The sequence below is a fragment of the Cuculus canorus genome, chromosome 1 (assembly GCF_017976375.1).
Source record: "Cuculus canorus isolate bCucCan1 chromosome 1, bCucCan1.pri, whole genome shotgun sequence".
NCBI classification, from domain to species: Eukaryota; Metazoa; Chordata; class Aves; order Cuculiformes; family Cuculidae; genus Cuculus; species Cuculus canorus.
The window spans coordinates 42,244,406-42,268,901 of record NC_071401.1 but is presented as its reverse complement, the minus strand read 5'-3'; the positions used below and the strand labels follow the sequence as shown (position 1 = coordinate 42,268,901).

The window sequence follows — 24,496 nt, the reverse complement described above, 5'->3', positions numbered from 1 at the left end:
GAGAGCAGACATACTTGCTCGATTTGTTACAGTAAACATCTGGTCTATGAAAATTAGCATCAGGAAGAGAGTCACCGATACAAATGATGTCAAGAGAAACACGTGGTAACAGTACAGAATCCCAATTATAGACTATCAAAATATGTAAAGGCAAAGTAAGTCACAGAATTTCTCTTTAGTTGGTATCAAAATGCAAGAGACAGAAACTCTGATATTCTAAATGATAGGGAAGGAGGCTTGTACAATATCCAAACTGTGGTAGAGGCAAGTTACTACATATGTCTCTTTCTAGGTTAGTCAAATGGAGACAGCTCCATAAAAGTGCCTCTATACCATTATTATAGGATAAAGATTTGACAGTGGTTCTCTAGGAATAGAAATACAAGAGTCAGTGCTTACAAGCATATTTCTGGGGGAAGACTGCTCAGGCCCACATGATTTTTAAAACCCCACTTAAGAACAAGGCTTAAAAACTTAAAAAAAAATGCAGAAGTTCCAAGTGAACACAGTTCTGAGATAAATATATATAAAATTTTTTTTTAAAAAAAGTAACTGCATTGAAAGGAAAAATAGCATTAAAGACACTTCTGATAAGCAATGTGGGCTGAACTCCACAGCTGATCATTTTAGTAGAGTGCTTTTCCATTTCCATTCAGATAACAATTTGTCTTTTAGTTACATTTCAGGTAAGTCTTATTAGGTCACTTCTTAGTTATACAAGGACACAACATTTATAGATGCTGTTTTCAATTCCATCTTCTTGATTCAAAAAGAAGGAAGCAGCTGAATAGAAGCTGAACCTACTTCATACTCTAAGCTCTTTCATTCAATCATCAGTTGTTTTTATAAGAACACTACTAACCAAAAATGGTTTTATGTTCATTAATGAAGTACATACAGGCAAACATTTGATGTAGTTTTGGGATATATATTGAAAAGGTATTTTTTGGCATTCAGATATAGGGAAATAATATGAACTGGATACACTTGAACTCTGCAAAAGAAAAATCTAAATGTCATTTTTAATTTTGTAGTACAGCATTACATATGTACCAAGGCATGTAGCTGAATAACACAGTGTTTCCTGTTCAACATCCTATACATACATATATCTACACCAAGTCAAATAGCATAAGGATTTGACACTATTTATCATTGTGGCTAGCATACAATGATCAATTTATTTCTCAAGGCTACATTTAAGGAATCTGTACTCAAATGTGAGACAGGAAAGACAGATATCAACTCCAATAGCTGATAAGAAACATACTATGTCCTATTTTAAACATTTCTGAAAATTAAATACATATTATTCTGCAATATAATCCAGACTGTCTTTCAGATACTGCTCATTTTAATAAAGGTCACTTGGGGCAGCGGGAAGAAATATGCAATATATACACTTGAGACAGTTTTTCTCTCTTTTGTAATTAATTACAGTTACTTCCATATACACACTTTCTATATAGAACTAAGAAAACATTACTTCTATATACACCTAAGAAAACAGTTGCCATAAACTTTCAATAGTGACATCTTTGCTATGGTCTTCTATCAAAGGTTTAAAAAAAAAATATTCCTGAATATATGTGGATGAATATTTCCACAACAGAAGTGTCCTGTCTCTAGTTAAACAAATACGGATCACCATTCTGAAAGCTGTTTTGTTTTTTTAATAAAACAAGATTTGTGCAAGAAACAAGGAAAAACTGTTAAATAGCTTGTCTACTGATAGCAGTGAACACACGATAACTCACCTGGATGCAACATATTTTTCATACATTTCTTCCCTAGCTTTTTTGGCATCCTCTAGCTGAATCTGAAGTCTTTCAAGGCGATCATCTTCATGTGCACAGCGAACACTAAGCTCCATGTTCTGGCGATTAAGATAATCTTTATCTTTTTGCAACAAGTTGAGGGACTGTTGTATAGTTGCCAACTAGAAAAGGCATTAAAAAGAACACTTTAACATGAATTTCAAGATAAGTATTTAATCTATGTGCACATATTTGCAATTTCATTTTAACACTTATCTGTGAAATTTAACTCTTTTCTCAACAAAAAAACCTCTTAACATAAGATGGTGACATTTTAAGCTGAAAAAAAGACTTTAATAAAATTATACTTTTTTAATAAATTTTCATGATTTATCTCTGGCAGTTGGCACCTGAAAAAGAGGTAAAGTGCCCCTTAATCTACCTTGGTATCTAAATAGTACTGAAGTATTGAATATTGATAGTACCAAACAGTACTACACGTCAAAAATACTGATGTTGAATCTTGATGCCAATCTGCCATCATACTCGCTACAACATTCTCACAAACAGACGTGAAAATGTTAAGGGCATTAATTGGACTATTGCTCCATCAAGAAATGGTAAAACTGATAGTTCTGGGGCTAAAGTATATCATGATTGTCATGGACAAGGTAATGCTCCAGGCTAGCACCAAGGCCAAAGAGGGTTATGCATGCCTTGCTTTGACCTTCATTTAGCAGTGTTGCCACAGAACGATGAACGGAAGCCAAAGCAGAAACATGAATACATGCAAGTTCCTGTAAGTGACTTCCCATTCAGTCATTTCTACCACTCCAAGAAGAAAACAGTGTTGGAGAGAATAGTCTTCTTCTGTTCAAGGTGAACGCTGTCAGAGAGCAGGCACAGAGCATAATGTCATTGATGCAGCGGCCCAACTGCTCATTCCTGAGAGCAAACTGCGTTTTACTACCTTAAATAATTTTGCTGTTTAAGCTCCCGAGGATGTCATATGTCAAGTTCAAAGACTGATAAATTAATAACTTATCAGGAATATGTCCCCTAAAGCTGTAAAGACACCATGTATATGTTTTAGATAGAATTCACCCTTCCTAAGTCATAAAAGTACTAAAGGTTATTTAAAGGGAGATACCAGAGTCAAAGGAATGCAGCAACTAATTAAGCAGCTGAAAATGTGTACAACCCTTCCCTCAATCCTTAGAGACATGCCATGTTGCCTGCAGTCGGAAGCCATATCCATGCATATAGAAGAAAAGGTGACCAGAAACAACTAGCATGGATTTACCAAGGCTAAACCATGCCTAGCAAACCTGACAAGAAAGTTAGCTTTATGGATGCCGGGAGAACAGCTGTCCACGTCATTTACTTGGACTTCTGCATGGCTTTCAACCATGTCCCATAACATCTTTACGTAAAAATAAGCAAAATACCTTCGCGTATTAAAAACTTGACAAAGCCCTCAGCAACCTGACCTAACATGGCTCTGCACTGCATGGGACGGTTGCACCAGCTGGTCTCCCGAGGATTGTTCTCAACTAAATTATTGCAAAATCCTACAGGTGATCGTGACAGACTTGACCAGACAAAAAAAATCAAATTCCTGAGGTGAAGAAACAGACAATTACTGAAACAAGGTCTTTATGGTTACCTCTTTTGATAAGTCGTTTCTTTCTTTAGCTTGTGCTTTGTGTGAGACGTCTAATATTTCATATTTTCTTCTGAGTTCTGACAGGTCATGTTCAAATGCATCCCGTTCACTGTTAAAATAAAGCAAAACCATTAGATGCATAAAGTGTAACAAACAAGATTCCTGTGCATATGTAATTTCTCAGCCTACTTTCAGTTCATGACACAGGCTTCTTACAATCAATCGCTCATGTTCCAGCCAGTCACTCATAAGGCAATTAATGATAATCTTAGCTTTTATCAGTTATTAACACCTGCAACAGTACCTTATTACACAAAATAATTTTTTTTGTTTAATTTTCTTTGTTTCAAAAAAAAAAAAATCCTAAATAATCCTGAATTCCTATGCGAAATTATTTTATCCTTCTCCTCCTATTCTTCTTTGGGCTATACTTTTCTCCTTTTGGCAATGATCTGTAAGTACCCTTGTCCATCCTTTTAGCTTTATCCAGCTTTTGATGTTATCTCCCATGGCGTTCACTCAAATCTCTTGCTGACATTTAAGTTAGATGAAAAGCTAAAGCAAAATCATTTTCATCTTCCCAATTAAACAGCAAGCAATGTATACTTGTTCTCAGTTGCTACTCTCCCTTGTACACAGTCGCTTGATACTAGAGGAAGTTGTAATACTCTTCTTATGATTAAAACACACATGACACAGCTGCAAAAGTTATGTTGGTGCCCTGAATAAGTGTTCTCCATGTGCACAAAGAAGCAGCTCTTATGTCTCCACTCTATCTGGCCCTGTCAGAGCAGTGAAATGAATGAGCCAGTATGAGCTTGCAGTTTGGAAAACAGCTAATCAGTTTTATATTAAGCATAGCATAGCTTTGAAACTGAGATAACTAAAAGATTTAACATTTTTAAAGGCAGAAACAAGTCTGGAAGTGATTAACTCCTGCAATGCTCCCAAAATCCTTATGCAGTCATGCCAACTGTGCTCTCCCCTTCCCTCCCCTTCGTCTCTGCCTACCTAGATGAATACAACCCACTCTCTCAAACATAATTTTGGCACATTCATTCATGCCTGTTTCAGTTCAAGACTATTTTTAATGTACACTGTTAAACACTGGTGCCATTCACATGAAAGTTACTACAATCCACTTATTAAGATGCAGTTGCACATGGGAAGCAAACCATAGCACCAACCCATCCTATTTGCAACAAGCTTCCAGGTAGATCCCAAGGTTGTTTTAATACATAACAACTGTGAACAGTTATTTAGAAGACAGACTTCCTTCAAATGACTTAATGGCAAAGTCATTTGCTCCCGAGTTCATTCAGTATGAAAAACTAAGGGACTGACAAAGTGTTTTCTATTCATGATCTCCATTTTTTTAAACCATTCCTCAACGAATGTGCCAAGGGCCAGACTTCTCTTACTTGCAAGCACACTAAAAAAGCCATTTGGGAGCTAGACTGCGAAGTATACACCTATGAGTGTATTTTCGCTATTTTGCAATTGTTGTTTACAAGATTGGCATTCAAAGCATAGGCTAGAACTTCCAAATCTGTATTTTTAAGAAGAAATTAAAAAAAAGACACTGTAACTTCCTGCAGCTAAACCAATTCACAAAGGTAATCCTAAGATTCTCTGACAAAGAGTTCTCATAACAGCCCTTTCAATTTTATGGTTAAAAGAATATATTCAGTTGCTAAATATCAATTCCCAAGGTACTACCCTCTTAATTCGCTGTGTAGGCACCACACAGGGCCTTTTGTTAATCATTGCTTTTAAACCAGGAAAAAACAAAAAAGGTACTTGTTCTAAAATGCTTGGCATCAACAATGTCCATTTCTTTAGTTGCAATGCGACTGGTAGGCTCTTTTGAAAAGACAGTACATCTCCAAATATGAACTTTTAGGAAGATAGCTTGATGCATCAGATTTCAAAATTTTGTTCATGTTATGACTGCAACATAGCACAGGAGACAATTGAACTGTTAGTGGATTGAGGGAAGAAAAAATATCTGTGGAGTGCATTAGCCAAAAATTAAATTAAAAGTCTAGTCAATAAAGGTTGACATTTATCTATTAACATTTGTATATTAGCAGAACACCTGAACTATAGAGATACCTACCATTTTACTTTATCATAGTTCTCTCGTCTGTAATCACCTTGCTGAATCATCTGCTTGGTATCAGCCAGTTCCAGTGTTAAACGCTGGCATCTAACCTCAAGCTCTGATCGATTCCTCCTCTCGTCCTCATAGCTCTAGAAGGTAAAACATTTTGAAATGATCACAGCTACACTGATATTTACTTAAAGCAATGATTGCCTTAAGCTGTGATTACTGAACCAACCATCTAGCCACTGTAAATTATATGTATTTTGAGTGATGGACGTTGCATAATTTTTCAAAATAAACTGAAAGCTACGTTTTATACAGTTCTAAGAGAGGATAGCAATTGTGCCTACCTGTTTTTTTAATAGACAAGAAAAGTTTAGCATATATGGAGAGGATGTTTCCTAGGAGGAATGAACACAAGGATATGGATGGAAAGACACAAAGAACACTAACCAAATTCACAGGCACCACAAAGTGAAAGATCAACAGAATTCTTTCTTGAATAAAACACCTAAATGCTTCTAAGACACAGAAAATCTCCCTGAGCTACTAAATATGCTGTAACTGTTCTCTTGTTATAGAAGAAATTTTCATTTTGTATTTCACAAATCTAGTAATTTTCACTTGCACTAAATCACATTAGATCACAATCACATAATCGCAACATCGATAAAGATTTTATGAGGATTTTGGAAGGCGTATCATTAAGACAATATAATTTAAAGATATGATTATTATTCATCATAACACACTGGTATATATCGCTTATTTTTATGTTTACCCTTACTACCTGACATACATTAAACAAATTAACACTGTAGAACATTTTCTTCTTAAACCAACTAACACATCATCCTTTACCAAGATGGCATTATCATAACAGCAAGGCCTTTGCCACGTGTTTTTAAAGGTGTTGCTACTAGTTAGCTACAGTTTCAAATATGTAACATAGAGGTGCAAGTACCCTGTTACACAGTGCAAACATGACTCATCTTGCAATAGGAAATAGTGGCAAGGGCACTTAACTTTTAAGTGCAAGTGGAAAGATTAAGCTTGGATACAACTCCTCCGGGGATAACCTGTGCAATTCCACTGCTAATACCACGCTGGAATTCACATACCTTTCCCAGAGTGGGCTATTGCAGCTCCTACAGCATTACGCAATTAGCAGCTATCAAAAGTATAAAATTAAATTTATTAAGTTCTGGACAAATTTGTCATAAACAGCTCTAAAGCACCACTTAACAATTACAAACCTACAAAATCAGTTCCTTCTAACACCTGAGACCCAAAACTAGGTTTTGAATTTTACTTAACAGATATTAATGTAACCTAACAATATGATAAGTCCACAGAAGGGGAGGGAAGTTAGCATTACTTTTCAAAAGCAGAATTTTAGACATATCTTAAAAAAGCATCAAATTGTTAAATTAAAGAAAGAGGGTTTATTTTACTATGTTTGGTTGTTTAAAGATTTAACATAATTTTTGAATGAATACTGATTCTACTGCATAGGTCACTGTTTTCTAACTACCTAACCTTTTAACTGTCAAAATTGTATTTTAATGACAGGAAAAAACGTGACAAGGCAAATTAATAAACAGCCTACAGGCTAACACACAAAACTCCCTACACAGTATGCACATCTCTGGGTAGGCCATAGAAAAGCTTCTGGACTTTTATATCAATACATCTTAAAGACATACAATCAAGCTACCAGTTCTAAAGAAGGATAAGCCTTGCTTTGTACATGATTAAGTTAATTTAGTTTATAACAAGGTCCATATACCCTGAACCAGTTTTAAGATCTCTGCAGTGGAACAGCTTTCTCTTTCAATTTACCTTCCAGAGATTTCTTGTAAGTCTCAATGAACAGCTTTGCCCTGCTGAAGCAAAAAGGGGGCTTTTAGAAGGATCAAGACACAGAACACTTTCAAGGACATGAATGAGATCCCAGAAATAACACCAATACACAATTTCAGTAAGTCCACAAACCTTTAAAAAAATAAAGGATAAACAGTACTCCCCCATATGGAAAGCGATTGTGAAGATCCTGCCAACAATGCATGGCTTTTTTCAGCTTCCTAGTAGTTTTCACTACTGCAGAGAGAAGCAACTCAGACAGATGAGGTGGTTAAAACAAACCAACCTGTCCTGTGCGAGATGCCTGGGCAAATGTTGCCTAAAGACAACCGTTTAGAGAGCTGTCCAAGAGACCCAGTACTAGCTAGTACAGGTGGTTTCTTCAGAGCATGTGAAGCAGTCCCTACCAAGAAGCAGTTCTATTTCTTCTACAAACACCGTCAACAGATGGATGTTTCACTCAAGAAGATTCTGAACTTGCCTGATCTGCACCACTTAAAAGCCAAACTGCTAGAGAAACTAAAGATCTAATGTCAGTCTTCAGTTTTAGGATATTAAGCTTTACTGTTATCCTCCAACTGGAATGAACAGCAGCTTATAGCAGTCACTGAAATTAACACCTATTTCAATTTCAAGTACAGAAACTGGGTGACACTTCTTGAATAGTTAGTGACACGTGATATATGGTAGTTGATAGAATAGTTGGGAATAAGAAGATAAACTACAGAAATGCAGGGGAAAAATTAATCAGCCAATCAGGCAGAAGTAGCACGACTTCCTCACACAATCTACTTTTAAGCCTGAGGAAGAAAGTGATCCTGCTTTTAAAAAGCTTATTTAAAAGAACTTCATCTTTGAAGGATTCCTTACATAAGCCAGCACTTTCTTTTCATATGCTAAGGTACCTAAAGGCCCTAGGTAAACGTAAAACTTCTATACTGTTGTGATGTGAAAACCAATTCCAAGTTATTTGGATGAGGTGCTGATACTTTAGTAAAGATGACATTCTGCTTCAATCTGTTTACACAGCATGCATTCAGAAATTATTGGTCAGTATGTTATTTATTTGAACACAACTGCCCAATTGTCACAAAGAAGTTATACATAACTGCATGAATAGCACAGCTCTTCTAGTATGTCAATATGAAATCGGTAATCTGCCAAGGACTGTATGTGGAGCACTAGGCCACTTAAAATTATAACCAAAACCACTGAGCTACTCCCAAAATATGGAAGCTTAGTAAGAAAGAAAAGCTTTGGCCTATGTACCTCTATTGCAAAATAAAGTGGGGGGGAATAAAAAGCTTTCTCTCTGGATCTGAGCTGATCAGAATTTTCAATGAAATATTCTCAGGTGAAAAATATCCTAAAGATCACTACATTAGAGAGAAGATTCAAGCCACTTAGCGCTTCTGAACATCAACTAGTAGCCTATATGAGCCACGGGTACATCAAAAGAAGGAGAAAGACATTGGATAGAAAAGAGAACTTTCATAGATACGTAAGTTTTCTTGAGTCTTGGAATGTTAAACTGCTGCCCCAAGCTAACAGTTATTGGTAGAATGGGGGTTTTTTGCAGCTTTTTTCCTGAACAACATCAATATTAACATTATATGACAGAGGTCCATTTGTCCTTTCTAGAGAGACGTGAAGATCAAGTAATCAAAGTACAGCTTCAAAGAACTGGCATCAGGGGGCTGGGAAAGGGTTCTAGAGTACAATCTTTAATTAAAGATGTCCAAGCTTCAGAAGAAACCTTAGAGAACACAGTCCTTCTACAGTGGCATAAGTAGCCTCAATTTTACAACATTCAGATACATCTAGTGCCAATTTCACCTTTGAGTGCAATGGCTTAGTACATTCTCTGAAGACTATATAAATGTTTTTCTTCCAGCTGGAAAACACTATCGCACAGAACATTTTTAGGTTTGTCTAGCAAAATCTGAGACCTACTAATCCTGAGAGACAAGGTCTACAAAGCAATCTGTCCTACACACATCCAGCTTTGTCTTTAGGCAACCACAGCTTTTAGATAACCAATGTACCATAAATTTGATGGCAAGTCCTAAAGGCAACTTTACAGGAAAACAAAACAAAACAAAACAAAAAAATAGAGAGAGGAAGTACACCTGATAAATGTATCTCCAAAGGTGGCGGTGCCAATATTATTTGTACTTGAGGTACTGAACGCTATAAAAAGAGGACTGAAACAAGTCTGTACTACATATTTGATAACAAATCAGTCAGCACTGCAATACAAGAACATTGTTTTTACCACCACCTCCTCCCAGTCTGTTGCTGTTGCTGCACTTAGGAATTGCATTGGTCTAAATCACGGATGCAATAACAATGTACAGAAAGAAATTACTTAGCGGTAGTACCGCAGAACCACTTATATTGACCACCTGAAAACCAGAAATTGGTGACTAAGATCTTCTGACACTAGTTGTGTTTATCGGATTCTGTTCCACTGCTAGAAATCAGCCCTTACACGCTGTTCCCTGTTACCAGTTGTCAGAAACAGCTCCTCACGCTACCGTGTCTGTGTTACAGATTCAGGAGGCTTTGATTAAATACTAACTTTGAGCAGCTGCAGAGAATCAACAAGAGGACTTTCTAACAAAGTTGTAGAGTTTTAGTAGGCTGAGTAGTAAGACCACTAAGAATTAAATGAGGACTAACAGAGGCCGATACACACACAGGACCTTCTGTCCCTTCTGAATATTGTATTTTCATATAACTAGAGTACAACCAGAGGTGACAAACATATGAAAGATGTCTTTTATGCCCTGAAGTCATAAACAAAAGTTTTTCTAATACGAATGAATTAATAAATGGCGTAGAGATAAAGAATACGTGGATGTGTCAGGTCTTAAAAAATTAGTTTCTACAAGGTTACAATGACAATTCAATTTTTACAAAACCGAGCTTCTTCAATGGTACAGCTGGATGCTTATAAACTCAGCCGGCTGAGAGGCCACAATACTCGGCCAGTGCAGTCGCTTTTGTGCCAGACCAGTTCTGTTGGCCTCTGAATTTTGTTTGTTTTCTGTTTGGGTTTTGTTTGGTGGGTCATCATCCCCGCCCAAAAATAGGAGCATGTAGCAAAAAAAGGTTTAGTAGGTTTGTTGATCTGATTTTATATAAGCAACACTCAGCTACATCAGCTCACCATAATACCTGATACAGCTATTCTTCTGTTCAGAGAACAGAAACATGCTGTTTTGCTTACTCACGAAACAGTATATAAAAGCTCATGCGCAGAGAAAACAAAATAATCTAAGTGTCTTATGCTCACACTCCAAACAGGAATAGTAAAATTAGAACGTGTTTCCTCTCACCAAATTAAAGGACTACAACCATCCTGTCACAAAATAACAGCTGATGTTAGGCAACAGTTGTCTTATTCAGTGAATTAATTTCAAATTTTAATTTTTCTAGAGTTGACTTAACATATTAGACATTTTCCTTCAAACTTTTTTAATTCCTTATTGGTGAGGTACACTTTCCTAAGAGTCTATACTGATTATCTCATGTTTTGCATGTCTTTATTTCTGCGTGAATATCAACATATATAAAGCATACTGAAACCTAGTCTGTCAGCCATGAACAACAAGAAAAGCCAGGAAAATCCTCCTTTCAAGCCATCAGTAGTTAATAAAAAGACCTGAGCTAAGCATATATTAGTCCCTTTCCGTGTTGCACAACGAGGAAAAAAACCCATGTTGAAACTCATTAGGAAAAACCTTAATTATCTAGAGTAGTACAAAAAGGAGAATGCTTATTGTAAGAAGTGTTTTATTATGGCAGAGAAAAAAAAACAAAGACTGTCTTAACTGCAGTGAAGACAGCATTTCAAATGTCTGCATTAGTAGTTTCATAAAGAAGTTTTAAACCCAAAATAGATACTTTGTTTATAAACTATGTAGAGAACAGAAACACTGCAACTGTTGGAGAAAACTTAAAATCTAAGTAATGTTGCATGGGAAAACAGAGGAAGGATTTGAATACTGTAAGTTATTTAATAACAGGCCAGAAACTTGAGCAACTATGTTTCATGTAGCTGGAAATAAAGAATGACTAGAATACCTCAGAAACAGTAAGAGTATAAGAGCTTAAGTAAGACTCTGAATGAAATTATGCTTTATTTCCTACTGATAAATTTCCTTGCAATAAAGCTTGATCTTATCAAAGGAGCTCAAACAAATAAGTTACCCCAACTGTACACCCTGAAACCACTTATTTGTAAACTGCAAAAGATAGCTTTAGTGTACTAAGTACATTACAGATTCTAAAGTACCCTCACATATTGATGATGTTCCTTGTACCTAATTATGTGAAATAGCCTGAGGTATCCTATTATAGTGAGACTCATCAAGCCACTAGGTCAAATTTGGACTTGCCAGAAGCAAGGGTTTGGGTGTTTTTTTGCAAGTATGGAAGAACTGTAGGAAGTGATGTTATCTGAAACCTGAGGATCTTAAGGAATAATTTTCTAACAATTGTAAGCTGCTTTTTTTTTTTTTGTGACATTTCAATCTGTATCTCTTCCCTGGTTTGTTTTTTTTTTTGTTTGTTTTTTTTTTCTTTTTTTTTTAAATTAGGCAGTCACTATCACTAATTGTTTCTCATTTTAAGCATGATTATGCAAACACAGTGTAAGTATTCAAAGAAACACCTCAGTTCAACACAGGCAACATCAAAAGCAAAGCACAGTGAACTTCATACTCTGAAAAATAAATCGGTGGGGAAGGTGGATACTGCCACCAAGTGGTATAAAAAGAAGAAAATTCTATGTCTCTATATTAATGAAAGGTTAATGTACCAAGAAAATTGTTTCTCGCATAACTTTAATTATTGTTATCTACTATTCCATTAAATTGCTGAAGCAAAAATTAACACAGATGTCAAGCAAATCTCAGAAGGCTGAAATACTCCTGTAGAATTTTATTAATTCGGAGCACATTAAAAGCACAATGAAGGAAAATGCTTATGTAAATCAAAGTTCAAAGGATTAATTTAATCGCAATTATGACCAGAGATGATGACACAAAAGAATGCTGAAGTATAGACATGCATGAATTTTATTGATTACTTTCTCTAATTTATTCAAAAAGAGAAAACAAAATAATATGAATTTCAGAAGATAAGTCTGTATCATTAATATCTCTCTATACCAGATCATTCTAGAAGTAAATTTTGAGGAAAAAAGCGGCAATTAAAGAATAACTTCAGAAGTAGCAAAATGACAGTGGCATTTCAGTCTCTGCTAGTCATGACTTGGATAAACATAATCAGGCTAGCTGAAAGTATCTTATCAGAACTCCAGATTTATGTGCAACTAAGCTAAAATATAAACCATCCTAGCTGTATACATACTCAGAATACTATACATATTCATAAATACGCCAAACCCAACATATGCCTCATACTGTTTCAACTCCTTTACTCTTTGAAAATAAAACTTCAATATATTTAGATAATTAGTTTTTCTCCTTCTGGCATTTATATCTTACTTGAAATAAAGTGACTTTTTTTAGTATAGAAATAAATAGGAAAATTAAGATATAAAAAGTTGAAAGCAACATAGAGAAAATATAACTCCAAAGAATTCTTAAAAAAATCCATTAAAACAAATTACTAAAATAAAAGGTGAAAAAATTGCTACAAGACACCATTGCCTTCAAAACTACACACTGAGTCATCTTTGTGTCTTCATCTTCTGGATGGATGTCCCCTCTCAGCTTCCCTGCCTTGATCTTTGCCCTCAGAAAGCACATCATTTGTAAGACTCTATCCTGAACTATCTCATTAGCAAATCTTGCAGTGCATCCATAGCACAAAACTAGCTGTTATGCAAGAGCATATATAGCATTCCCTCCCTCCCCCAGCAGTATTTATACAGAAAAACCACTTCTATGTATGAAACATGAATAATGACTAGGAGAATCTGTTTTTCACCATATATATTTACACTGTTTCTTAATTGAGATAGTTAAGGTGCACAGACCTCTGTCAGACACTTCAGCTGGGATTTGCACCCACTCAGTTCTTCTGTTAAGCTCTCCTTTTTCATCTGTAGATCGCTTAGGTCTTTTCTTAAGGAATGGACTACTTCATAGAATCGGATCTAGAAGAACAACATATATATATATGTATTTTCAAGATTGAGACTAGCAAAATTGCAATCATAAAACAGTGATCCCCAGAACAAATCGATTCAATGCTCTATAGCAACAATTCATGAAATGAATTCTACTGCATACCAGGAACCTGGTTAGGGGCAAGAGCTGGGGTAAAATGTTAAAGCAAAGGCAGTGTCTTTCTTTAGCCTTTGACAGCAGCAGCTAAGAAAGAATCAATTTGGTACTGAATAAACAAAGGGGAATAAAAGTAAACATATACATTTCTGTTCAACTGAGGCAGCTCCCAGTCAGGCCGCCAGATTAAAAAATACAGTTGCTAATGGGCACATTGTCCCACCCTCTTACTTGTGCCAACTCTACAGCCTATTTGATTAACAGTGTAAAAAGGAAAAAAAAAATTAAAAAAAAAAATCAACAAATCTATTCAGCAATAAAACAACTTTATTTGCTAACCTCCCCAAAGCCAATATAAATTTTTATGAGGGGTATAGAAATGGAGAGAGATTAGGGGTTTTTTTCTGCCAGTTCAGTGTGCTGAATCTGCAGCAAGAAAAATGCAAGAGCAAGCACAGGAAGCAGGCACAGCACATAACCAGGAAGAACGTGACACACCACACACACAAGCTTTCAGCAGGACTATGCTGCTAAATGGCTGCAGATGAACCATTCAACTAAGCCTCTGAAAGATTCTACTCGGCTAAATTAGCACTGAAAAAAACCCTTGTAAAAGGATTTTTAAATATATATATATATTTATATATTAAAAAAATATATAAAACCAAAAAAATTGTAACAAGTACTCCTCTCTCTTCTCCCGCACCCCCACAGGCATAGTCTCAGACAAGCAAGTCTCAGATTCATAAATCTTTTCCAGAATATTAGTACTGAACAAGAAAAAAACATTTTTGAAAACAGACGAGTAAAATCACAGAGTAGTAAAAAACAAAGAGACAAAACAAAGAAGAAAGAGCTTTTTTGATATACACCTGTACACCCACACACTCATACACAGAGGTTATTACTCCCACATTAACTTGATACCTTAGAATGTTTGTTTTGGGGGATGAAAAGAAAAGAACAGATAATTAGTCACTATTTTCATGCAAAAGCTACTCCATAACTCCTATCATTAATGCTTTGTTTGATGTGTGATTAAAGAAAGCAAGGAAGCACAGATACAGTAAGTGTTCAGGAGCAAGCTGTGATACACTTCCATGCAGAAGGAAGCCAGGTTTCTGTTTTGCTACCTGTAAAAAACGGGAGACAAAGAAAAGGTCCAAGTATATTCCATATAATTGACAGCATACAATTCTAAAAAACACAGAAGCCATGGGAATTTGCTATGTAAACATAGGTATAGTTTGCTTTATACTATAAAGCAAGCATGCAACATCACTGGAATTAAGTATTAAGGCAGAAAAGTGAAATCTTCTGAAAAGTGAAATTTTCTAAAAAGTGATGGGTTTTTTGGTTTTTAAGTTTTTCCAAATACTGTGCTTGTTGAAAGCTGTCGTTGTATTTGTTGTACTTCACAAGAGAGCTCATCCTTACCTTTGATGTAAAACAAATATAAGCTAAAATAGGACTTAAGCTAAAACAAGACATACCCTATAAATTTAATTTTAGTTATTTATTGAAAATATGCAAACTTTCACAAAATATAGTTGCTATTTTATTTTTTTAAGATGGTAACAAAGGATTCTCAATTTGTTATGTCTAAGTTTACACATAAAATGAACAAAATGAAGGATCTTTTTTAAGATTGAATTTTTTAATGTTGTATTAAACACAAAATAATGGACAATAACTTTTTTATTCATGTTATGAAATTCCCAAATGACAAAATGAACCAACAAATGATACAGTTAAAACTATAAATTGTCTTTCTACTGTGGGAAGTGAACTAGCTGCATGCTACTGCCTTAGTAATGAAGCAGTAAATGACTTTTTTCTTATTCTAGTCCTTCAATATTTAAGGAGTTTTTTCATGTCCATCTAATTGCTTCTAATGGGCTTGCACGAAATCAAACAGTGAAGTTAGTTTTCTGCATTCTTTCTAACAGGCGAGCTACAAGCAGGCTTTGGCTATTTCCTTAGGGGAAAAAAGAAAAACCCTTTAGAATTGTGCATGCAAAGCAGTGAATACAATTTTAGTCTCTTAACTACAGCTTCCACTGTACTGTTTTTGTCTGTCTGCATTTTTTAAGAACTTGTCTTATTACATCTGAAACTGAACAACTGAATTTCAATCAAATCCTTCCCCCCCCCCAAAAAAAAAGAATGATTACAAAATGTTTTATTTCTTCTTAAAAAATAAGCTTGACAGTTACCAGCTAGTAGCCATTTAAAGCACTGTGGGTTTTTTTTAAAGCACACCTAGCTTTTCCCCTTAAGTTCTTGTATTTTGCTGTGATTCTCCTAGGAAACCTAACTTAGGGCTTAACCCTAAACCAGTTTACCCAATATCAAACCAAGAAGACACGGCGTACAGGTATAAATGTATTTGCACAGCCGTCCCAAGAAAAGGTTCACCTATGGTAATAAGAAGGCGCAAATGAATGCAGGACGTGAGGGGAAGGTGGTAACAGAAGTTCAACTGTTATTGTTATTTAGCTTGCTTGATGGCTATTCATGCAGCTAAGCAGTCAAAGCACACATTGACTCTTGCCAAATCAATACAGGAGAAACAAAAATTACTGTAATAGGATATCAGAAACAACTGCATATGTTGAAAATAGCAAATTTATATTGATGTGCTGTAAAGAAAATGTTGTCACTTTGTGGGCAAGTTTTAAAAAACTCTTAGCATGTGCCCATCACTTTAGTTTTTCATATAGAGTTAAGCTAAAAATGGGTGGATGCAGAGCGTAAGAAACTTGGCTTCTGTTAAATTAAGTTACCTGAAAGTAGTTGCAACAGTTAACTAACTTAAACAAAGAGCAAATGATGCAACTGAAATACACAGCAATTAAAAACGGATCAAATAGAATTCACGTATGCCATTTTTAAACAACTTGGTGAAAAATTTTTACAGGAGAGTACACAAGAGGCTCACTTCACCTAGCAAACTGAGTGATTCACCTGCCAAGCCTCAGTTAAACAATCTGAAGTGCTTTAAAATTTTGCATATACTGTTTCTAAAAAATCATTCTTATAAACAGTTTAAAAAACCTCTGATTTCTTACATGCAAGTTCAACACAAAAAAGCATGATTTTAAGAGAAAGATGCTTAAAAAGATGCATTTTTCATTTGTCATCAGCATAAAAATTGCCTCTCTCTATTCTAACATGTCACTATTGCACCCCTTTGCGGAAGAACAGTGAAAAACATCTCATATTTCTAGTATTTTAAACTTGCAATATCTCTCTATACAAACTCTGTATCTAAGCACTTCCTGCTATTTGTCCAGTATAACAGGTTTCAAATAAATTGAAAGGATTATATATGTGTGTACTTCTACTGTGGAGAATCCTACAACAGTATTTTATAATAGATAAACAGAAAAAAAAATCTGGAAATTTCTTGTTCTAAGCAGAACACTTTCTCGCCAAGAAGAATGTTAGCCTAATATCAGTAGGCTATACTACTAGTCTGCACATAAATCTGGAGCTAAAGATTTTATCTGCCTAAGAAATGCACAATTTCCCTTAGGTAAGCAAAGCAGAAAACAGAATCAGAAAAATTAAATTTTCCATCAACATCCATTTCCTAGCCCTCAGAAACCAAACGGATGCATAGACAGGATATGCAAAACAGTTCTTTAGCCTCCCAGCTGTATCATCTAAATAACTCAAAGAAATTATAAACAATTGCTGAGCTTAAAGGATACTCTTAGATTCACACTGATCCTGTTGCCAAAAGAAGTTGAGAGCAGTGGAAAACAGCATCTTACTACAGTGTATCTTCAGAATGTGTTCTCCAGAAAAATAAAACATAAATGCATTTGGCCAAAAAAGGCCTTATTCAAAATAAAAAAGCAGCGTACGTGTGAAGAAGAAAGGGGCTTCACTGAACATGTAAGTAGTGGAGTTTGAGTTACAGACAAAATTAGCATTTACTGGTTGAACAGAAGAGGAAAAGAAAGGTAGATTAGGAGTAGAAGAGAGCTGATACTCACCTGCCCCACTTCACTTGTATTTTAGAGCCCCTTTCCACTCTGAAATACAATCTGAGCACTCTAATTGTGCTGTGACAGCTTCACTTCAAGCAGCTGGCAAGATTTCCAACTCCTGATATCTGTCCTGCCTTCCTGCAGTCTTTTGTATTGACTGTCAGCCAGTTCCTGAAGTCCTGGAGCTTCCTGCACACCAATTTTGAGCAAACTGACATGGATTTCAGTTTGTGTTAAAAATCTGCTTCGTCAACCATGGTAGTGCAGGAATCAATAAAAAAACCTCGACTACTTCTATAGAAGCCCGTGGGTACAGTAGACAGCAAGAGTGTAATAATGTAATAGGCCCTAGCTTAGTGTTCTTGCTGACCATTCAGAGCCTTAAGATTTTCACAGTGCTTCCTAAAGTCCGAGTGCTGGAAGTTTTTAAAAGATGTTACCAAGAACATCCTTTAGGAAAGAATGACAAATTTTACTTTTCTGTAAATATTTAGAGCACAGTATACCATGATTTTCATCCAGAAAGAGAATTCATTCACACAGCTTTTATACCTCAACAAGTGCACTAAGCTTTTAAACATTATATTATTACAGCTTCCTTAATAACTAGCTCTGTAGAGAAGTACAATGCTAATAATTTAGTGAATTAATGTTTATGTATCTAAATCCTATTTATTCTCAGAAGTGAGCTCAGAAGGATGTCTTACATCCTACAGAACATGTCCTACAGTCTATGAAGGCATTGTCTTTTTATTGCAAGCAGAACACTCCTCTGTCCCTCCATCTATCCATAAGCCACAATTAAACTTCTAAAACTCATTTTCTTGATTTAGAAGTATACTTTAAGGTACACATTTAAAAAGGCCAGATGGAAAGCATAAGGGAAAGAAAGAAAGAAAGGGAAAGAAAGAAAGAAAGGGAAAGAAAGAAAGAAAGAAAGGGAAAGAAAGAAGAAAGGGAAAGAAAGAAGAAAGGGAAAGAAAGAAGAAAGGGAAAGAAAGAAGAAAGGGAAAGAAAGAAGAAAGGGAAAGAAAGAAGAAAGGGAAAGAAAGAAAGAAAGGGAAAGAAAGAAAGGGAAAGAAAGGGATTCCTTTACTGGAATCCAGTCATAACAAACTGATCCAGAAGAACACATTCCTCTGAAGGTCCTTGATTTCTAGTTGGGGAAAAGTGAGAATTCTAAGAGTATAGATCGGCTTCTATAATCTGCACATCCCTTTAATTCTAAACAAAAGCAATTTATAGTTTGTGGCGGGTTGACCCTGGTCAGCAGCCAAGCACCCACATGGCTGCTCACTCACTACCTTCAGTGGTAGCAGGACAGAAGAGAGAGCAAGAGGAACAAAGTGCAAAACTCAGATGTTGAGTTTTCTTATCTGTGAAGGAAAGGGATGAAGTGAAGGAAAGAGAGATTAATTAAAAAAAGACCTAAAGAGTCACGCAAAGACAATCATTCACCACCTCCCACAAGCAGACATGTCCCCAGCCAGTCTCTGAGCAACAACCACCTTAGAAGCCATCCGCCCACACCTCCCGTTTCATCCTCTATCTCCGGTTTACATTGCCAAGCATGATGTTAGATGGTATGCAATATTCTTTTGGCCATTTTGGGTCAGCTGTCCAGCTGTGCCCCCTCTCAATCTCATGACTACCCCTCAGCCTGCTCACTGTGGACAGGGGGAAGCAGAGTGGGGAAAAAATAAAACCTCGATGCCGTCCAAGCACTGCTTAGCAAGAACAAACATTGGTGTGCTACCAATGCCGTTTTGCCTGCAAATCCAAAGCACAGCAAGCTTCAGGCTGCTATGAAGAAAGTTAACTCCATCCCAGCCAAACCCAGGACACAGCTGTATTAAACCAATAGAAAACACAATACTCACAGAAACATATTCAGGGATAGAAAGCTGATCTTCAGGAAGAGACTTTAGCTTCTCATAGCAATCATCTGTTAATTCCAAATCTCGTAAGCTACGACGGATATCTCCAGCCCTCTCCCTTAACTGATGATTCGTTTCCTCCAGTTGTTTCTGTCTCAGTAAAATAGTTTCCATTTCTTGTTTCATTAGAGCCTGATGTTTTCTTTAAGATCAATTTGAAAACAGAAGACATTAAGTAGGGAGCAATACAAGTGACAAACCTTCACAATACTCTAGCAAGGGAGAGAGTTATGATTATTTTGCAGAGCGAAAAATTAACAAATTAGCTAATTAGCACAAGAGTGTATTGCCACCATGGTTACACAGTCATATCAGACACAGGACACATAAAAAGCCAGGTACTTCATAGTCACTGACAAGAAAAAGCTGAACCTGAGAAGCAACAACTAATCTCCATATATGCTAACTTGAATTTATTACTTAGACTTAAATAAAAGGTTAAAAATATGAAAAAGGCAGAATATATTTCCACACAAAACCCAAGGAACTATTGAATCACCAAATAAAGCAATAGTAATTGCAATTAGGTCATGCCAGGTTTCAGCATATACACACCACGCTTTTGGCCTATTCCACACGCAGTCTTTCATTTCCTACCCAACACACAAAGTTGGGGTCCTTCAAAACCAAATAAACATCACTAGGCTTAAACAACCTTACTTCCAGCCTTAAAATACTATCATTACTATTATCACCAGCGACAGGGTACTACAGGCAAGAGAAACTGCACACCACTTAAAGATGTTTCAAAGTGTTTTAACTTAAATCAAAGGTGACTGACCTAAGTTTTGTGGAGGTTTTAGCTGTAGCCCCCACACCATATTCAAATTACATCATTCTTCAAAATGCAATAAATTCCTACATTATTTTAAAAGTAATATTAAAAAATATTAGCTCTGCTAGTTCCACAAGTCAATGTCTGGCCCACTTGTTTCAAAAAGCAAAAGAAAATCACAGACCAGCAAAGCAGTCTCACAAGGACATATTCTGCACATAGTGTACAATTCCATTAAACTAGGATGAAAAGGGAGGTTACACACAGACAAGAAAAATAATGAAAAGACCGGGGAAAGGAGAGTAGTTCAAGCTTTTTATGCCCATTAACAACATTTTGCACATTAGCATTTTTTGGCTGAGCGCTCCTCAGATAACTCAAGTATGGCCAGCACAAAAATATTCTACCCCGATGCAAGTAAGCATATGGAATGAGAGCCATTCTCCTGAAAGTCAACTGCTCTTAGCCAAAAGACTTTGTTCTAATTAATCTCAAGTTGGGCTTCACATCCCTAAATCTGTTCCCAGTTTACTCCAGAATATGACTTTGAGTTAGCCATATCCTGTAAGCTGATATATCCTCTATTGTGAGATGAGGATATTAGGACAGTGGAAGAAGAACATTATTCATTAGAGGTGTTAAAACATTTAATTGAGAAAGTAATTTAGAGAAGCCTTGCTAGCCAGTCTATTTTCAGCTGTAGGGGTCAATTCAAAATGTTTCAGATAAGCAAGGACAAATGTAAGTTTCCGCATCATCAACTGAAAGCATTTCTGACCAATAAGCAATCCTAACTGGATGTGCTAAACGTTATCCCCTTACCTTTCTCAAGTCATCCAAGCTGCAGAGTTATTAAAAATTCACTTTAAATTGATGGAAAGTCTGCGTAGTCTACCTACTCTTTTTGTTCTTGACTGGTTTAAAGAACATTCTTACTCCAAGTTCCTAGTAAATTTTGATTCCAGGTAACAATAAAACCAAACACAAACTTTAGCAAGCAAGACCTTATTTGAAATTTACTTCTGCATAAATCAAACATGTAGATTCCATTTTTAGAATGGAAATAATATAATCCACAAAAGAAATCCTACTCCTGTAATCATAATCAGCACTTTCCATTAACTGCCCTTTAATTAATTTGAATTCATGTTAATGTTATGAAAAATGAAGCCTTTTTAATTTTACTTCAATCTTACCTAGCATCTTCTTGCTGTAATGTCAGCTGACTATCCAGCCGTAAAGACAATAGCTGCTTTTGATGGACTGCATCATTAAGCTTCTCTTCTAGCTCTTCAATCTAAGTATGAAGAATATAAACACAAAATAAAGAAAAGAAGTTATCTCGGTAATTTTTAAAACATAATTGACAACTTCAGTGAAAAAAAAAGTGGAAAGCCCAATGCACTGAGTAGCACAATAATGATTGTCTAACAAGACTCCTAAATACACTGCAGCTTCATAAAATACAATACAGATTTTGCCCTAGTGAACTATAAAAAATACTTATTCCTATAACTCATCTTTTTCAGCCCAATAGCTGCTTGTTAAGCTGATTTCAAACTAGGCTTAAACTCAGATAAGCAAGTCAGTGAAAGCCACAATTAGTACCGTGTAAGTTGTAAATATTGACGGCACACAAAAATGGCAAAGCTTTTACACTTTCCCTAGTCTCATGTTATCTTAGCGGAAACCGCACACAACAAACTGTCCTAATATTAGCATGGTATATTCTAGCCACATCTTCATTAATATAATAGATCATTGAAAAGCCTTTGTATGACTTTCTTGTATTCCACAAGTTCAGGTTAGAAGTCAGTGACAAAATTATTAATCATTTTTCAAACATTACAAGTCTTTTTCCTTTGTTTTTACAAAAGGAAAAATTATTCAATTCCCCTCATCCACATATAAGTATAACATGGTGGACAAGTCATCTAAGACTTATATATCTTAGTTTCCTCCTTTTTCTCATTAAAAAAACAAGAAAACCCAAAAACTAATTAGGCCTCCAGTATGCAATGCACAGAAATTCTTTTCAGAATGGATGCTTCTACCATACTCTAAAAGCACTAGAAATAAAAGACCGTATCACAAAAGAAGCAACATTTCTTACCTTGGTCAAATACTCTACTTTCAAGTTGTCAATCATCAAGTTTTTCTGGGATAGTTCTATTTTAAGCAGCTGAAGATTATGTAGCAACTCCTTCCGTTCAATCAGCTGCTTAGTGATTTTAACAGTACCCTCTCTTTCTTCAGAGGAAGAAACATCATCAGTTGGTACTGTGGTTTCTAAGCTAATATCTTCAGACTCCAAAGAGCTAGAAACGTTTATTTTCTTGACTTCTTTAGAGCTTTTATGTGACATTTTCTTACACTATTCGTAAAGCTTCTTGAAGTTACACTTTGAGATCAGCCCTCTGAAGAATCAACTGCAAAAATCAAAACAATTAAGTTAAAGGCATTATGACATTACAAAAAATTAGCCAGTTAGTTTGACCAGACCACTAAGTAATTCCTCTCAGCATCACTATTACATCTTTCTCTTCACCCAGGAAAAACATTTTAAGAAGCGCGGAAAAGGGCAGTTGCCCAAAGACTCTCTTCCTAAATAATTATTAACAAGGGTTTTGATTGCAACAAGCTAAATACTGGGGTGAATTGAGCTTACTAGTAAGATGTTACAGCCAAAGCAAGATGTGCACCTGCTATTCATCATCAGATGAATGTCATTCATCATCATGCACTCCGAGACCCATGACACCTACAGCGTCCGAGAATGTCCTAGAAGGGCCATAACAAGACTAGCTAGAAAAATTGGTAAAGGAATACTTTGATGTCCATCTTTGTCTTCTATGACTTCTACAACTTGCTAGTTCTTAATGAACTTAATTAAAGGAAGAACAGAGGGCTGAAGCACCTCCCATATGAGGGCAGCCTGAGAGAATTGGGCTTGTTCAGCCTGGAGAAGAAAACGCTCCAGGGAGAACTTAGAGCAGCCTTTCAACAGGGCCTACAGAAAAGATGAGTGAGACTTCTCTTTATAGGACTGGGGAGGGATCGTTAAGGCAAAAGAGGGGAGATTTAGATGAGATATGAAGATTTTTTTTCTTTGAAGTTGGTGAGGCACTGGCACAGGTTGCCCAGAGAAGCTGTGGATGCCCCATCCCTGGGGATGTTCAAGGCCAGGTTGGATGATACCTTTGAGCAGCCTGATCCAGTGGAAGATGCCCCTGCCCATGAGAGAGTGGGGGTTGGAACTGTGTGGTCTTTAAGGTCCCTTCCAATCCAAACCATTATACGATTCTATGATTCTTCCTAAAGGTGAGCTATTTAAGTCACACACTCTTGTGCAACCACTCGGTACAGCTCTCAGCTGTTACTGAAGAGATGCACACCCTAATGTTTACTGCTCAAGGCCCTGCACAGTAAGGGGATGCTACGCTCACAGCCCTCACCAGCTGAGCTGCCCTGCGCTGAGGGACCCAGCTCCTCCTGGTGGGATGCCCAGCTCTCTTTTTGGGTGCTTCTCCTCCCCTTTGGGTGCCTGACACCTCCACGGAGCAGCGCCCCGGCCCCTTCCCCGCGGTGGGGGCAGCTCAGTGGAGCAGACGTTGTTTCACCCACCGACTGCCCAGCCCTGCGGGGACCCAACTCCAACTAACCCACCCCCACACATGCCAAGAGCTGTGTCCCAGTTCTCTGTGCCAGTCCCTGGTCATGGAATTGTAGAATGGGTTGGGTCAGAAGGGACCTTACAGATCATCCAAATCCAACACCCCCCCACCGCCACAGGCAGGGACACCTTTCCCTGGATCAGGTTGCTCAAAGACTCACCCAAGCTGGCCTAGAATATATGCACTCGCAGCTCAGAAGGCCAACTGTATCCTGGGCTGCATCAAAAGAAGTGTGGCCAGCAGACTGAGGAGGATGATTCTGCCCCTCTATTCCTCTCTCGTGAGCCACCACCTGGAGTATTGTATCCAGTTCTGCAACCCTCAACTTAAGAAACATATGGAGCTGTCAGAATGTGTCCAGAGGAGGGCTACAAAGATGATCAGAGGGCTGGAGCACCTCCCATACGATGACAGGCTGAGAGAGTTGGGGTTGTTCAGCCTGAAGAAGACTCTGAGGAG

At 36.7% G+C, this 24,496-nt stretch overlaps 1 protein-coding gene across 5 annotated transcripts in view; it reads right to left on the bottom strand.

The window, feature by feature from the left end:
* PIBF1 (progesterone immunomodulatory binding factor 1) overlaps positions 1–24,496 on the bottom strand; it is a 115,581-nt gene that overhangs the window by 90,232 nt on the left and 853 nt on the right. For 4 of the 5 annotated variants that reach the window (XM_054056942.1, XM_054056940.1, XM_054056944.1 and 1 more), the window contains exons 2-8: positions 22,477–22,792; positions 21,560–21,660; positions 19,532–19,730; positions 13,404–13,523; positions 5,543–5,676; positions 3,424–3,532; positions 1,758–1,939 (exon numbers count right to left, since the gene is read on the bottom strand). In XM_054056942.1, coding sequence (XP_053912917.1) covers positions 1,758–1,939; positions 3,424–3,532; positions 5,543–5,676; positions 13,404–13,523; positions 19,532–19,730; positions 21,560–21,660; positions 22,477–22,728 — 1,097 coding nt within the window. In that variant the 5' untranslated portion in view covers positions 22,729–22,792. Of the gene's footprint in view, positions 1–1,757; positions 1,940–3,423; positions 3,533–5,542; positions 5,677–13,403; positions 13,524–19,531; positions 19,731–21,559; positions 21,661–22,476; positions 22,793–24,197; positions 24,341–24,496 lie in introns of those variants that run through there. The other variant, XM_054056941.1, reaches the window with a different exon arrangement.